This window comes from Nycticebus coucang, chromosome 1, assembly GCF_027406575.1.
Source record: "Nycticebus coucang isolate mNycCou1 chromosome 1, mNycCou1.pri, whole genome shotgun sequence".
Lineage (NCBI taxonomy): Eukaryota > Metazoa > Chordata > Mammalia > Primates > Lorisidae > Nycticebus > Nycticebus coucang.
This window is the reverse complement of record NC_069780.1, coordinates 30,726,206-30,742,955: the sequence shown is the minus strand read 5'-3', so window position 1 is coordinate 30,742,955 and position 16,750 is coordinate 30,726,206. Positions and strand designations below refer to the sequence as shown.

Genomic DNA, 16,750 nt, shown 5'->3' with positions numbered 1-16,750 from the left:
ACGCTTCTTCCTCTCCCACCCGGGTGTCTTCCTTTCGAGAGGCCGGGGAGTTAGACTTGTACCCATCCCTACGCTCTTCCTGTCACCCTCGCCCCCACTTCGGCCCGAAGCACGGCATAGAGGCTGTTGGTGGCTTTGCCTTGCCACGCACCCCACCCACCCCGGATCGCAACCGTTTTAAGGGATTCATCAGGGTCTCTCCGGGGCCTGTGCGAGTGCTGATCTGCTCCGTTTTTGCAAAAGGCGCCTGTGTCTGGCAGAGCCGGTGTGAGACAAGACAATCCTTCCCCGTCGCCCGGATAATCAAGAGTTTTGGCCGGACCTTTGAGCACACACCGGGATAGTGAGCCAGACGAAAAGCACAGACTATGGCGCTGAAACGGATTAATAAGGTAACTCGTTGGGGACTGAAAGGAATGGGTCGATGTAGGAAAGGAAGGCTCAGGCCGGATGGAAAGCGTGGGGGCGGGAGGGAAGTCTAAGTCTGAAAATACCTCTCCTTGGGTCACTTCTTCCATTGGGGGATGGAAAACGCGGATGTACTTATAAAGAATTGAAGCTTAAATCTAGGTAACCAGAGTTCTTGTCTCTGGGTGAGGTGTTATTCTGAGTGTTTCAGTGGAATCGGTACAAATAAGAGGTGGGGAGAGTGATTTAAGTCTCCTCGATTTTCATTTTTAAGTTTTAGTGCCTTTGGGGGTCAGAATTGCAGAGCGACGCTTCAGATGTCATGGCATTTTCTGTTCTTGATGCTTGAAAACTTACTTTAATTCTGAGATTAAGGTTTTCGGGGGGGAGGTGGGAAGAAAAGAAACTCGGAGGAGAGAAGGTCAAAGAGATCTGGCGGGTTGCGAACTTTACTGGGGGGTCCAGGTAGAAATTTCTTGGTTACTGAAGGATTGTGAATGAGTCTGGTGAGAAACTTCTTCGACTTAGGGTAGGTTACACAAGAATTAGGGGTTGGGAGGAGGTGGAATGACACAATGTTGCCACTTCCTATGTTTTGTAGTTGCAGCTTTTTACCCGAAGCTATTTATCAGAGGCACACCGGGAACTGATGTAAAAGCATTCTGGAAGCTCTTTTTTTTCTTGGCTGGGGGAGGCGGGAGAAGGGGTGGATTGGCAGTATGGGAAAGCTAGGTGTAGCTATTTTTGCCTCATCTTATTTAGTAACACCCTCGAGGAAGATTGTTTAACTACTTAAGTGTGGTTTGATAGTAAATTATCGATTTGAGTTGAAAACTAGGATTTTTCAGAGCTCTGGGAGTGAGCGGAACCTCCACCTCCGGTGGCTTAGTCTCATTTTCTTGCTCTTAACTTCTGTCCCGCATTTTAAGATGGCGGCTGCTTTAACTGGTTCAGGCTCTTTCCGGCCTCTCCTTTCGTAATGATGTGAAATAATATTCTTTGTTAAATGTTAATTTTTACATCAGGTCGTGCACTGCTCTAAGACGCTCTACTTAAGGCTTACCTAAATTCAAACCGTCAGACTATATTTCCCTTTTTTGGTAACTTGTGTATGTGTGGTGTGTTTGATTCTTGCACAATCCAGAAGGGTGGAGTATTTACAGCTAAGTTGAAAAAAATTTCATGGAATAACAACCTTACTAGAAAAATGGCGGGGGGTGGGGGGCGTATTATAGGTTAGAAACTTTGGTTTTGATAGGCTACTTTTCGAAAAGACTTCAATGGGAGGGAATGGCAAGTTGCCTCTACGAAAATAAAACTGATGCTGTTGTACTGGAGTGTATTTGGCAAAACTGGTGTCTTATGAAAGATGAAGGTTTAAATATTAACTCTTAATGTACTGATGGTGAAACCTTGAATTTTGTTCTAAATAACTTTTTGTGGCCACTTTAAAGCCAGCAACACATTGCAGAAGCATAGGTATATTTTATGGCGCACTTAACGCAAAGAACACAACATTCGGTATAAATTAAAACCTTTTATTTATGGGAATTAGTTCAGGCCACTAAGATGTGGAATAATTCGAAGCCCTTAGCTATTTACATAAGTAGAACAATACACTTTAAAGGAAGGTCTCATTGATTTTTTTTCTTTTACAGGTGATACCCAGCTGCTGTGACACCACTCTAATGATTTTAAAAGTTCTAGAGAGGCAATATGACATAAAGGTTAAAAGTGTGAACATTGGAGCAGAAATAACTTGTTAGGTTTCTAGCTCTGGGCAAGTTTATGTATATGCCTCTGTAAGATGGATATTTGTTGAATATTGTGTGCTTCATCTCTACCAGGCAGTGTTCTAGACATTGAGATGGCAGCAGTGAGCAAAACAAATTTAGGTTCCTACTTTTTTGTGTTTTTTGTTTTTTTAAGGATTTTGGATGGGTTAATGTGTGGTTTTGAACCCACCCTTGGCACCTATTACTGCTATTTTAATTTTACAAGTTAATCCTCAACCTTTTTTACTGAAGAACTTCTACTCTAATATTCCTAGTTAATGCCTGGTTTTCTTTTATTGGAAGTATTTTAAAGATTTATTAGAATACAGAGACTTGACATAAAAACACTTTTCAGATTGGAAAAGCCAGTGGTTGAGACATTGATTCAATGTAACAGAAAATCTTGACATGTTCATGTGGTTGGTTTTTAGCTGATAATGTTAGAATCACCAGGAAGCTTTTTAAAAATCTTCAATCTGAGCAGAATTTTAGTGAGGGGACAACTCTGAGGGTGTTGTTGGCTCTTTGTTGTAGGCACCTCTGATCTAGAAATAGGGGTCAAATAGCCATTGGTATAATATTGTGTTGTTATGTACTACTATATCTGAAGACTTCAGATGTCAGGTAGTTAAGTATATCTGCATTTCTCACTGACGTTACAGAAAGGCTTTTTGAATTACATATAACCTTTAATAGTTTGATTAAGCCTTTGAATTTATACTTTTTCTCTTAAGCTATGTTCTTAAAATAAGCTTGATTAAACCAAACAGTAATGGTTTTTTACTGTATGCTTTATGTGGACAAGCTGTAGTGTGGCCTTCAATGGGGCTATTAAACCAGGAGTGTTTGGGAGCCATAGACAAATGTTACCACTCGCATTAAACAAAATGAATACAGTAGGAGTGCTTGGGGGACATTTGAGGGGAACTTCATGTAAAATTTAATGTGAACCAGCCTGAATGGCTCATTTTTCATTGTTTGCAGCATGTCAGGAAACATTTAGATTAATTCATTTAATCTTACAACAAACTTAGTAGGTACAATTATATCTCCATTTTGAAATTATAAAACCAAGGCACAGACCCAGGTCCCCAGGGTTAACGTCATGGCAGTTGGGTTTAGAATCTAGGCCTCCTGGCTCCAGAGTGTGCTCTTAACCACTATACTTTCAAATCCTTCAGGTTTTTGTCATTCAAAAAAGTTTTCTTTTGCATGTATTACTGCCTGCTACTAATAATAGCTAAGGCTTAACATAGGCTCTACTAGGTACCAAGCACTGTTTCTAAGGCCTCTAGTATTAACTCAGTTAATCCTCAGGACAGCCATGTGAAATGGATGTGAGAATTTTATGGATGAGGTAACAGTCACAGAGAGGTTGCTTGTCTCATCACACAGCTAGTGAGTGAAATTCACGAAGGGAGTAAGGTTTGGAGAGCCCTAGCTCTTTGTTGAACCATTTCAGTTTCTATTTTATAATGAATGTGGTTTTAGTTTTTACTACCTGAAATAAGCTCTCCTTTACATTAAATAATAGGAATTTGGCTTCTAGGTTAAAGATAATTTGTAAATTGAAATTTTACCTAGTACATGTTTTGAAAGTAAAACTGAATTTCTTTTTGTGTAGTCTCTTCAAAGACTAAAAACTAGCATGTGGCAGTTAAGTGTTTATAGCTATCTTACTCCTAGTTGATAGGGTGCATAGACTGTCTTCCATGGGGGGAAGGGTTGTTTGGTTTTTTTGGTGGTCCTCAAGGCTTACTTGTCTATAGCTAGCTAACTTAACTATGTAGAGCAGTTGTGACTGAAGGATGCTGATCATACAGTATAATGACCTCTTTTAATTTGAAAAAAGGTGACACTGTGTCATTAGATTGCTCTGTCAATCCTTAACTCTTGGGTTTGAGTGCTCTTTATTCAAGATACAATCTATTCTTGAGGATTTCTCAAAGCATTTTGCTATAATCCTTTTATTAAAGAATAAACTAGATTCCTAACAGATGAATGTTTCAGGTTAAGTTCTCAAATCGTAGATTGGCTTATGCATTCTTTTTTTAATGGTAATTTCTTCTGTTGAGTAGTGTATAAAGAGCTAACTGTATTGTGTATGTAGGTTTTGACATTTTGAGTTAACTTTATATCAAAATGTTCAGAATTTTTAAACAGCATAGCTACATGCATGGAGTATTAACTAAATTTCTCTTGGGAAACAAACATTAAAATATCGAATATTGAACTACTGAGCATTTTTGTTCCAAGGTATTCTAGGTAATTATGAAGTCCCTGTCTAAGGACCACAGATATTGAAGGATAATCGTTTCATAACTACTTAATTCCCCTTGCCAAAACCATTATTTTGAAGTTATCAAGATTAATCTATTTTTATTCTTTGAAAATTTTGTAGTCTTGAGTTGATCTTGCTACCATACCAGTGATCTTAAAAATTGAATATTGTAATAAAGTAGGGATATGTTTACTAAGTATCTTATTGCCAGATTACCTTATTAGATTTATACTCAGAACTGTACCCTCAGTTTTGTTAGGTGGGGAAGGAAAAAGTTCACTGAAGTATATTTATACTTGTTTAAATAACACATTCATGTCTCCCAGCTTTCACCATAATCTTTTGTGTCATTCACAGAACTCCCAACTTTTCATACATGAATTTGTTATTAACCTTTGAGTGTATCTCATTTGAGATACTATTTCTTGGTTACTTGCTTCAGGATGTAGTACTTAATGCACATTAATTCTAACCTTGCTATAATTTCATGGCTGATGTCTAAGTGGATGTTTTCTACCATTGGGATGCTGTTAATTTTTGTCTTTCATGTCCATAAAATGTCTTATTTGCTGTTAATGGATCAAAACTTAGAACTTAAATTAGGTTGTCTTTGCCTATTTCAGGTAATGGTTACAAAAGACTAGCTTTGAATAATCTTAAATGACTTTCCCTTTATTGTGATATTAAAAAAAGTATAGTATGGGGGCGGTGCCTGTGGCTCAACCGAATAAGGTGCCCGCCCCATATACTGGAGGTGGTGGGTTCAAACCGAGCCCTGGCCAAAAACTGCAAAAAAAAAACGGTATAATAGTACTCATTCAAGCCATCTTAGTAGCTTGTTTGATGAAGAGGCATACTTTTCTTGCCTATAATTACAACAAAACAGGGCGTTAATATTTTCAGTGATGGAATGAGACTGCAGCCCATACCTGTTGATCTTACAATAAAAACTTAGAGAATGTCTTAGAAATTATAAACTTAATAGAAATAGTCCCTTTAAAACTCTAAGTCTAGAATTCTATGAAATTGTTGAGAAAACCTTTTTGCCAAGCATTCTCTTGAAAGAACTACTGGTAACCATACATTTCTGAGAAGTTTGTTTCCTTCCTTGACAGTTGTGTCTACATATATAGAAACCAAAAATTGTTTACTTTATAGATCTTTTATATGAACTTTTACCTTACTAGTCTGAACCTTCATGTTTTGCTAGATTATAAAGGCTCCTTAAGGGTTATTCTTACGTCAGCTTTTTATAAAAGTACTTCCTCCCCTTTCCACATTATGCTCTTACCTCATTCAGTCTGAAAGGTAGTATTTGTGCTGCTCAGTATAGGTTGTTGAGTCAAAGGCTGTCTTTATAGTAGTGATTCATAGCCATAAATTTTGTCCCTAAGTCAGGTCAAATTTAGTTCTTAAAGAAATAGACTTTTTAAAATAAAATGCAGAAAAGTAATGTTCAGTAGTGGCCATAAGCTTTTAAATTTTCCCCAAAGTGCTGATAGGAAACGTACCTACGCTACCTTATTCTGTCCTCATTGTATGACTTGTGTGATGATGGGCAAGAGATTGAGATAACAGTGATTATGGAACACAGTGGTAAGAATGATCATGCTTGAAGGTAGAATCCATGAAGTTGACCTTAACACTGTAACCAAGTAATTTAAATTTTGACAAGTCCTAGGGAAATGGTAGAACTTGGACAAACTAGAATAACTTTTTATGGAGTTATATTTTAATAGTGTTGATATCAGAAACTTCATAAGTGCTGCCTTCTGGTTATGTTTATCTGGTATAGAAGTGGTATCTTTGAAGGAAAGTTTACAGAATGTTGGCTCAGCATGCCCATCGCTCAGTGGTTAGGGCGCCAGCCACATGCACTGGGGCTGGTGGGTTCAAATGACTACAACAAAAAAATAGCTGGGCTTTGCAGCGGGCACCTGTAATCCCAACTACTTGGGAGGCTGAGGTAAGAGAATCGCGTAAGCCCAAGAGTTTGAGGTTGCTGTGAGCTGTGGTGCCAGCCACTCTACTGAGGGCAATGTAATAAGACTGGGGGCGGGTGTAGGAGGAGAAGGGGGATTCGGTTTTCCAAATCATTTTCAATCTGGGACGCTTACTCATTAAGAAATGGAGGGTTGTGGGATGGCACCTGTGGCTCGGTGGGGCCCTGGCCCCATATACCAAGGGGTTCAAACCCGGGCCCAGCCAAATTGCAACAAAAAAAATAGCTGGGTGTTGTGGCGGGTTGCCTGTAGTCCCAGCTACTTGGGAGGCTGAGGTACAAGAGATCGCCTAAGCCCAGGAGTTAGAGGTTTGCTATGAGCTGTGTGATGCCACGGCACTCTACCGATGGCAATAAAGTGAGACTCTTTCTACCAAAAAAAAAAAGAAAGAAAGAAATGGAGGGTTGTGTTAGTGCAGTTGGACTTTTTTCTTCAGTTTGTCAAATACTGTATCAATTTTTTTTTCTTTCTTTTTGGAGACACTGTCACCTTGGGTAGAGTGCCACGATGTAGCTCACAGCAACTTCAAACTCTTGGACTCAAGCAATCCTCCTGCCTCAAGAGTAACTGGGACTATAGGTGCCTACCACAATGCCTGGTTAATTTTTCTATTTTTAGTAGAGACAGGATCTGGCTCTTACTCAGACTAGTCTTTAACTTATGAGCTCAAGGCATCCTTCCACCTCAGCCTCCCAGAATGCTGGGATTACAGGTGAGCCTCCGTGCCTGGCCTTATATCGAATTCTTTATACAAGGATGCTCTGGTAAGAAAGGACTCTTCTTGAAACTTATCCCTAGTCCTACTTTTTGAATTGTCTAGCAGAAGTGCCACTTTGTTCTACCTATCCTATAGCTCAGTGTGTCTTGAACTCGTTTTTTTCCCACATGGTATATAGAAATGAACCCAATTTTTAAGATTTTCATTCCTACACTTAGTTCATGTTCTTCACTCACCTAAGTTACTGCTGTAGCTTCCTAATTTAGTTACATACTCATCTGTCCTTTATAGTAGGAATCCCTGCGATACGGAGTGGGGCAGGTCTCTGATACCCCACAACTCAGAATTTTGTTTGAGTGTATATGTATTTTGGTGGTAAAGGGCCAGTAAGTAGTTCCTTAAGATTCTTAGAAGTTTTGTCAAAAATAGGATTGAGTCAGCCAGGCCTGTGATCCTAACGCTCTGAGGAGCCAAGATGGGTGGATTGCTTGAGCTCAGGAGTTAAAGATCAGCCTGAACAAGAGTGTAATCCCCATCTCTGCTTAAAAAAAAAAATAGAAAAAGTAGCCTGGAGTTATGGCTCAGAGGCTGAGGTAAGAAGATCTCTTGTAGCTGTGACACCACAGCCCTCTACCCAGGGCAATAGAGTGAGACTGTCTCCAAAAAAAAAGATAGTGTTGTCAGTGTTCCTGAATGGTACTTAAATGGTTTTGCTTCATTTAAAATTTGAAAACCTGTAAAACAATGCTGTGTATTCTTAGTCAATACCTATGTGAACTTTGGGTCTTAGAAATACAAAAGTTAGAGAATCATTTAAACTACTGCCAGTACATTCAAAATTCCAAATCTCTTTCTATTTCTGCTTAAAATCTGTTATGTCTTCCCAATGCCTTTGGATAGTCTAAGCCAGGCATCCTCAAACTGCGGCCCGCGGGCCACGTGAAGCAGTATGAATTGTATTTGTTCCCGTTTTATTTTTTACTTCAAAATAAGATATGTGCAGTGTGCATAGGAATTTGTTCATAGTTGTTTTTTGTTTTTTAACTATAGTCCAGCCCTCCAACGGTCTGAGGGACGGTGAATTGGCCCCCTGTTTAAAAAGTTTGAGGACGCCTGGTCTAAGCTAACATTCAAAATTCTAAAAAGATGAAGCCCTACTCTACCTTTTTAGATACATCTATTCTTCCTGTACTCTCTGTGGTTGCTCAAACTACAGCACTTATTCAAGAAAATTTTTATAATCTATGCTTTTTCACAATTCTGACTTTGAATGATTTTTCTCTACTTAGAAAGCTTCTTACTCTTTTCCTTTGGTGAATGAATGCCTTCTTGTCTAATTTCTATCAAGACTCAGCTCAAATGACACTTATTAAACCCAAGTAAAGTTAGGGGCATTTGAATTCCTTTAAGCAAGTAGGTTGCTGAAATGTATATGGGGGTTTTTTTGTTTGTTTGTTTGTTTTTTCTTTTTTTGGTCTGCCTACTTTCTGTAAGTTCAGTATCTTGGTATTTTCAAACCTAACATGATTGGCACCAAAAGGCAGTGTTCATATGATTGAATAAATGTTTTGATGGGGAAATCTTAGCTAATAGCTCCACATTACATTTTCATCTTAGAAATGGATTTTGAATTAACCTCTAGTGTCTATTATAGATTCAACGTTGACCTTGTTTTGCCCCACATTTAATTTTGACTTAGCTTCATTTAGATTTCTTAAGTATGTTTTCACAGAACTAAAGCATTAACTGTGTCTCATTTGGGTAAAGGGTGCTGGGTAGCACTTCCCTTAGAATGAGTCTTTCCCACTTATTTTTCTTCCTTAGTATAACCCCCACATCAAATTAGGGGTTTATTAGAAGAAAATAGTTAAAAAATCAAAGGAATAGCCATAGGATCCAAAGCAAGCTACAACCTTAGGGACTGATATTGTACATCCATATGCCAGGTCAGCTCTTAGTTATCTTTGCTGCCTGATGTAGTCATTTTTTCTTTCCCTTCTGGCTTCACCGTGATTCTAGGACACATGCCTGCCAATAGTTCTGGGTCACATCCTTATAGTTCCTGATTATAGAAGGTTTGTCCATTCCAGCTTGAATTTGGAAGAACTCAAAAGTTAGGGATAGATTATGGACTAAAGTCAAGCCCGGGCATAGATTCCACTCCTTTGAGCTGATCACTGATGCTGAGGGAACAAAATTCTATGGTTAGTCATGTCCAAATAATTGGTCAGTGGTAGCTGACAGTCATGTAGGACTACAGTCACGTGTTTGGAGTAAGGGAAAAACAGTTCCATGGGTAAGATAGTTTATTAAGTAGACAAAATGCTACAAATGAGAGTGTCTGCAATGATTTATTCTCTTCCTTTCATTTTTTTAAAGATATGTCTTATTTTCTCATTCTGTGGACATAATGTCATGGGGATTATTTGGTATCTCAGAAGGTAAGTACTAAAAACATGGTTTGACCACCAGTTAAAGGACAAGAAAGAAAAGTAAAATTAGAATTTTTATCTTTATAAAAAGACTTTTTGATTCTTAAAATACCGTACCTAGATTATTTTTCTATATTGATTTTAAAATAGATTTTAGTATATAAGCTTATTTGCCTGATTTTAAATCTTTGATTATTACTGAAGAGATGTTTAGAAATGAGTTAAGAGTTCCAAGAGTTTGGAATTAATGGGAGTGAAGAGCTGAAATTCAGCATTAAGTAGCTTAAGTAAAGGAATAATTATGCTAGCATTTAGAGGCTTAGTGATTCATAAATACCAATGTGAAGAAAAACTTTTTTTAAGAAATAGTTTCTTACATTCTTAATTCTGATGTGTTACTTTCAAGTGATATGTTTGTTTATGTTTCACTTGAAAGTAATCTAGGTCAACTTTTTTAGCCTTTAGGGGTTTTTTTAATGTTTGTTTTTGAAACAGATTCTCACTTTGTCACTCTTGATAGAGTGCAGTGGGGTCATACAGCTCACAGCAACCTCAAATACTTGGGCTGAAGCAATCCTCTTGCCTCAGCCTCCCAAGTGGCTGGGACTACAGGCGCCTACCACAATGCCCAGCTATTTTTAGAGATGAGGTTTTGCTCTGGTTCAGGCTGGTCTGGAACCTGTGAGCTCAGGCAATCTATCCACCTCAGCCTCCCGGAATGCTGTGATTATAAGCTTGAGCCACTGTACCCAGCCCTTTAGCTTTATTTTTTTATAATCATTTCAACATCATTGGATATTTCGTTTAGACCAATCATCATGTAATTAATTTTTATTTTATCTATTTATTTACTTTAGACAGTCTCACTTTGTAGTCCAGGGTAGAGTGCCCTGGTGTCATAGCTCACCACAACCTCAAACTCATGGGCTGAAGCAATCCTCTTGCCTCAGCCTCCCAATACCTGAGACAGGAACCTGCCATAACGCCAAACTATTTTTAGACACAGGGTCTTGCTCTTGCTCAGGCAATTCACCTGCCTCAGCCTCTCAGTGCTAGGAGTACAGGCATGAGCCACTGCACCCAGCCATTAAATTTTTATTTAAAAATAACTACTAAAAAACTTTTTTCAGACACTTTAATAAGTCTTACTAGATTCAAAACATGTATTTTATGGAGGCAATAAAGAAATTGAATTGTACCATGAACTTTTAACTCTGATTTCGGTAATACTTGAATTCAGATGCTTGCCAGACATTTTTAGACAGCTAAGCATGATTTGTCAACGTAGGCCAAAGATTTAAACAAGCTATATTATGTGGCAGTTTTGCTTTTGTTTAATAAACGAATTAGGAAGTCTTGCCTTCAAGATAGGCAGTCTCCTAGTACATGGTGTGGCAGAATTCTTTAAATCTCATTTCAGCTTCTCAAAGCTTCTGTAAAAATAAACATTATCATTTTAGAGGTGGAGAAATAAACTTAATAGTGGGTCTGAGTTAAAGTAAAAATGAGACTCCATACATGGTGTTATTGTAGGAGACACATAAGGAATGAGTATTTTTGCATTGCATGTGTTAAATTGCATTTGGGTTAAAAGGGGAGAGAGGACAGTTTGAAAATAAGTTAAAGTAGACCTTTTTTTGAGGCAGGGTCTTGCTCTATTGCCTCGGTTAGGATGCAGTACAGTCATCAATTTTGCAAACTCAAAATCCTGGGTCCAAGCCTCCCCAAGTAGCTAAAACTACGATATAAGCCACCATGCCAAGTTTAAAAGTAGCCCATTGCTACTTTCTAAATGCTCCTTGAAGAAAGAGGGAGTTGTACAAGTTCTTTAGCTTCTGATTTTATGTTTTTGGTGACCACTTAAACAGTAGAACTGGTTATTATAGAAGTTTTAGAACATGGGGAAATTCTCTGTTCATATCAGACTGATTCTTAAGTATACAGCTTTCTAAAATTTTTAATTACTACCCTGTTTCCCCGAAAATAAGACTTAGCACATCTTTGGGAGCACACCTTAAAATAAGACACTGTCTTATTTTTGGGGAAACGGGGTATGAATACATAACAGTTGAAGCACATGATGTTTTTGTATAGGCATACAATGTGAATTAATTCTGGGTAATTGGGGTATTTATCACCTGGAACATTAATCGTTCGTGTTAACTATAAGAGTGAAACTGAATTATTCTTATTTTAAAGCATACCCTAACTTGTTGATTAGTCACTTTGTGCTATGAAATAATGCCCATTATATTTAATTATATGCTTTTGTACCTATAAAGTATATTTTTAAATGGTGATAGATTGCCGTTATAATAAATAATAGGTCAGAATGACCATGGATTTGGCATAATTGCTATATGAGACTTGATCTATAAAAAAGTCACTTGCTTAATAGTGGATAGTTATCTCAAGTTGCAAAAAATATGTCTTCCAAACACTTACATGACTCAGTTATTTAATGTTTTGTTTTTGTTTAGGAAGACTTAATTGTTTAACTCTGAGATAAGAATTTCTGAAATTCCTACTGACCATAAGCAAAAGTATTTGGAATGAATTTTCTCCCATTCTTGAATATATTGAATGTAAGGTATATTTATGTAGACAAGCATATAAAGATCTGATCTCATCTATCATAAAATTGTGATCTCCAGCTGCCTGGTAACTTTGTAAGCTGTTGTGATGTGTTTCAAAAGTAAATTGGCAGGATGTTACCAGGACAATTCTTAGTTGTATGCAACTTTTTTTTTTAAGTGGAATTAATATTCCTGAACTACAACTGTCTTCTGAAGTACATTTTGAACATGAGAGGCATACTTGCTGAAATTGTTCTTCCTATATTTATTGTGGCCAAGTCTGTCTTGCTGTATTAGCATTAGATATAGTTGATTGCTACTTTCTTTTTTTCTTCACCCAACTTTGAGGGTATTGCTTCTCTTTTTTTAGTGTTGAATTAATTAGTCTGAAGTCCTCTCCTTTGTTATCAGAGTGCTTTCACCAAGACTGTAAATAATCATCTATGTGCCAATAATACTCAATATTTTTTCTACTTTATCTTTCCTAGTCAGAATTTGTGTATGTACTTTTCTAATTGAGTCTCTACTTGGGGGTCTAAATAGTACTTGTACATCTACCCAAAAGTTTCACCTGCAAGTTGACCATTTTACTTGCTTCATTCTTTGCTCGGCTTAAAACTGTGGCTCAGTCGGTAAGGCACCGGCCCCATATACCTAGGGTGGCGGGTTCAAACCCGGCCCTGGCTGAACTGCAACCAAAAAAATAGCTTGGCGTTGTGGCGGGCGCCTGTAGTCCCAGCTACTCCGGAGGCTGAGACAAGAGAATCGCTTAAGCCCAGGAGTTGGAGGTTGCTGTGAGTGGTGTGATGCCATGGCACTCTGAGGGCCATAAAGTGAGACTCTGTCTCTACAAAAAAAAAAAAAACAACTTGTCTTTCATTCTTTCTACATGCAATCAGTGAACAAAAAGTTGTTGAATTTGTAAGTTCTTAGAATGCATTTATTGATCAAATTGCCAGGCTTGAAGGCACATGCCTAGTCCCACTGCCTCTGGAGGCTAAGGCAGGAAGAAACACTTGAGCCTGGGAATTCGAGACTCTGAATGGTCACTAAAATCCAGCTGGGGCAACATGGTAAGAGCCCTTCTTTTAAAACGCGCACACACTGGAGTGTGTGCAGGTTGTTGGGGTTTTTTTTGTTTTGTTTTTGTTTATTTGGGGGTTTTATTTGTGGACCTATTAAATAGTTCCATTCAAAACACCTTTTTTTTTTCACTATTGGAACAGTTAACATTTTATATAGGTCATTGAAGCATTTTAAAGAACATATAATTTGTAGTGCTTATTTCTATACTAGATTGTTTTTTAGGTCGCTCTTAATACTTCTTGCTGATTCTTCCAATAGCCTTATTTCAATCTTACTGAAAATAGCATTTTATTTTAAGGTTAATTTTGTTTGTTTTTTGTGGGGAAACAGACTCACTGTCACCCAGGCTAGAGTGCTGTGGCTTCATCATAGCAGTGGTTCTCAGCCTTCCTAATGCCGCAACCCTTTGAGAACCACTGGCATATAGCAACCTCAGACACAGTCCTCTTACCTCAGCCTCTAGAAGTACAGGCATTAGCCACAACACTTGGCCAATTTTGTTATTTTTAGTAGAGACAGGGTCTTGTTCACACTGGTTTTAAACTCCTCAACTCTAGTGATTCACACCTGGGACCAGGTTAGTATTATTTAAACTAATTACTTCCATTGACTTTGGTCTGTAGTACTGATTGTTTTTAATGAGAAATACTCTGTATGAGCTAAGGAATTAAAGTTAGAACAAATCCTGTTAAATGGAGTATAGTCTCAATTTTTTTTTTTTTTTTTTGAGACAGAGTCTCACTGTGTCACCCTTCGTAGAGTGCTATGGCATCACAGCTCACAGCAACTTCAAACACTTGGGCTTAAGTGATTCTTTTGCCTCAACCTACCAAGTAGCTGCCACAATGCCTGGCTATTTTTTGTTGCAGTTTTCATTGTTGTTTAGCTGGCCCGGGCCCAAAACCCACCAGCACTGGCACCCTACCTACTGAGCTACAGGCACTGCCCCTCAATTATTTTTTGTTGAAATGTATAAAGTATCTCAGCTCAGGTATTTTTATGATTGCATTCAGATTGTTTTTCTTTAGCAAATAATTTTTTACAGAGCAAAAATCCTTCATGTGATTAGTCTTCATATTCTTTTTAGTGTTGTATCAAATTTCGGTGTTTCTGATTATAAAACTATCTGTTTTATTCCATTGGTATAGAATACAAACTTACCCAAATAAAAACAAGAGCTTCATGAAGAACTTGCTCACAAGTTGAAATGTTTAGAGCACTGTTACAGACTTCTGTTGGAGTTCACATCATTTAATTTGTTTAGTCTCAGTTTTGTAGGGGAAAATCTTAACATCTAGTTTTTGATGTGTGCTTGCCTTCGGTGATTCCAATATGCTAACAGCTTCAAAAGCTGAAATTTTTTTTGCTAGTTGGCCAGTTCTTTTAAAGATTTCTGGTTGGATGTGGTTGCTCATGCCTGTATCCTAGCCAAGGCAAGAGTATTGCTGGAAGCCAGTAGCTTGAGACCAGCCTGAGCAAGAGTAAGACCCTCTTCAATAAAAAGTTGGGGGGTGGGGTGGGCGTGGAATTAGATCTGGGATGTGCTAGTGAACACCTGTGGTCTCAGCTATTCAGGGAGGCTAAGGTAGGAGGATTACTTTTGCGCCTTGGAGTGTGAGGTGTCTCATTAAAAACTCGTAGAAGACTTAGCCCTCCAGCAGGGTGGGACTCAAATTTTAATCTATATGGTAGTTCTTCAAACACTGAAATCTTGAAGACAGCGAAGAGACAATTGGCTGGATTTTTTTAATTATTCAACGTGAGGTTTTCACACGTTTCATAATACACTCAGTATCTGTTTTTTAAGTTGAGTTTAGGCAACTGTTGAATTTCTTTTGATTGGGTTATACTATACCCAGCCCACAAATGTTTTGTCCAGATTTATAATGGTTTCATCTTCATGTTTTATAATAGATTTACAATAGTCAGGTGTTTTATCTTCAACGGAATGGTCTTGGAAAAGTTTTGATTCCGTGTAGTAAGTGAAAAGAATAAAATTATATATTTGAGGCATCTAAAACTGGTGTAAAACTAATATTAAGCTAGACTCTCCCTAGTGGACCGCCTCCCTACATTTACAACCTCCCTAAGGTGACCTAATTTTTGTATCAGTACAGTAGGCCTAGTTCCCTATGTTGACCAACTCTTACATATTGACCAGTTTGTTACAGTCCCGTCAGTGGTCAACTTACAGAGGTTCTACTTAAGTTCTTATTTTACTGATGGAGTCCACAGAATGACAGCCATTACTTAATTTTTTCATGTTACCACAAAAGAACTTGGAAGACAGAGTCTCACTTGTTGGTTGCCCTTAGAGCGTACTATGTGTCACAGCTCACAGCAACCTCAAACTCTTGGCCTTAAGTGATCCTCTTGCGTCATCCTCCCATGTAGCTGGGACCACAGCGCCCGCCATAACGCCCAGCTATTTTTTTGCTGTAGTTGTCATTGTTTAGTTGGCTTGAGCCAGGTTCGAACCCACTGGTGTATGTGGCTGGCGTTCCTAACCACCAAGCTATGGGCACCAAGCTGTTTTGGGGGAGGTTTTTTGTTTGTTTGTTTTTAACTGAGTCTCACTCTTGCTCAGGCTAGCTCAAACCTGTGTACTCAGGCAGTCTACCCGTGTTGGCCTCCCAGAGTGCTAGGATTATAGGTGTGAGCCACAAAAAAAAAAAAAACTGCACTCAACTATGGTGTTACCAAATAATGAAATTATAATCATGTTAAAAGCATTGACCTTTAAGGCAGAGCTGCTCATCCTCTTGTGCGTACAAATTTCCCATGTTTATCCATAACCCTGCCAACTCTCAAGCCAGAGACCACTATTATAGCATGCCTGGTTGGTATATGCCAGCAGAAAACAGTGTCATACTTTTCATTCACCCAAGATTGGAGGAGTTGGCTGATAAGACCTTCAGATCTGAGCATAAGTAGTCCTGTATGTGTCTTTAAAAAAGGTGATTACCTTCTATCTAAAAAGGACGAAAAGGTTTGCTAGTTTTTCAGATTTGATTATGCTTTAAAGAGAATTCTCTTCACTGCATATGCATTTTAGTAAATGAGACCAAAGCAAAATCTGTAAGTATACAAAATGAAGGTCTCCTTAGCCCGTTGTGGCTTTTTTTTTTTTTTTGTAGAGACAGTCTCACTTTACCACCCTCGGTGGAGTGCCATGATGTCACAGGACTCACAGCAACCTCCAGCTCTTGGGCTTCCGCGATTCTCCTGCCTCAGCCTCCCAAGCAGCTGGGACTACAGGCGCCTGCCACAACACCTGGCTATTTTTTGGTTGCAGTTCAGCCGGGGCCAGGTTTGAACCCGCCACCCTCGGTATGTGGGGCCGGCGCCCCACTCACTGAGCCACAGGCGCCACCCTGTTTTTTGAGAGAAAGTCTTAGCTGTGTTGCCCTGACTAGCATGTAGTATGTATTCATAGGCACAATCATAGTATGCTACATCCTCAAACTCCTG

The 16,750-nt window shown here is 38.5% G+C and overlaps 1 protein-coding gene across 12 annotated transcripts in view; it reads left to right on the top strand.

The window, feature by feature from the left end:
• Positions 1-16,750, top strand: part of UBE2D3 (ubiquitin conjugating enzyme E2 D3) — a 65,348-nt gene that overhangs the window by 31,741 nt on the left and 16,857 nt on the right. For all 12 annotated transcript variants that reach the window (XM_053559425.1, XM_053559719.1, XM_053559730.1 and 9 more), the window contains exon 2: positions 244-392. In XM_053559425.1, coding sequence (XP_053415400.1) covers positions 369-392 — 24 coding nt within the window. In that variant the 5' untranslated portion in view covers positions 244-368. The remainder of the gene's footprint in view (positions 1-243; positions 393-16,750) is intronic.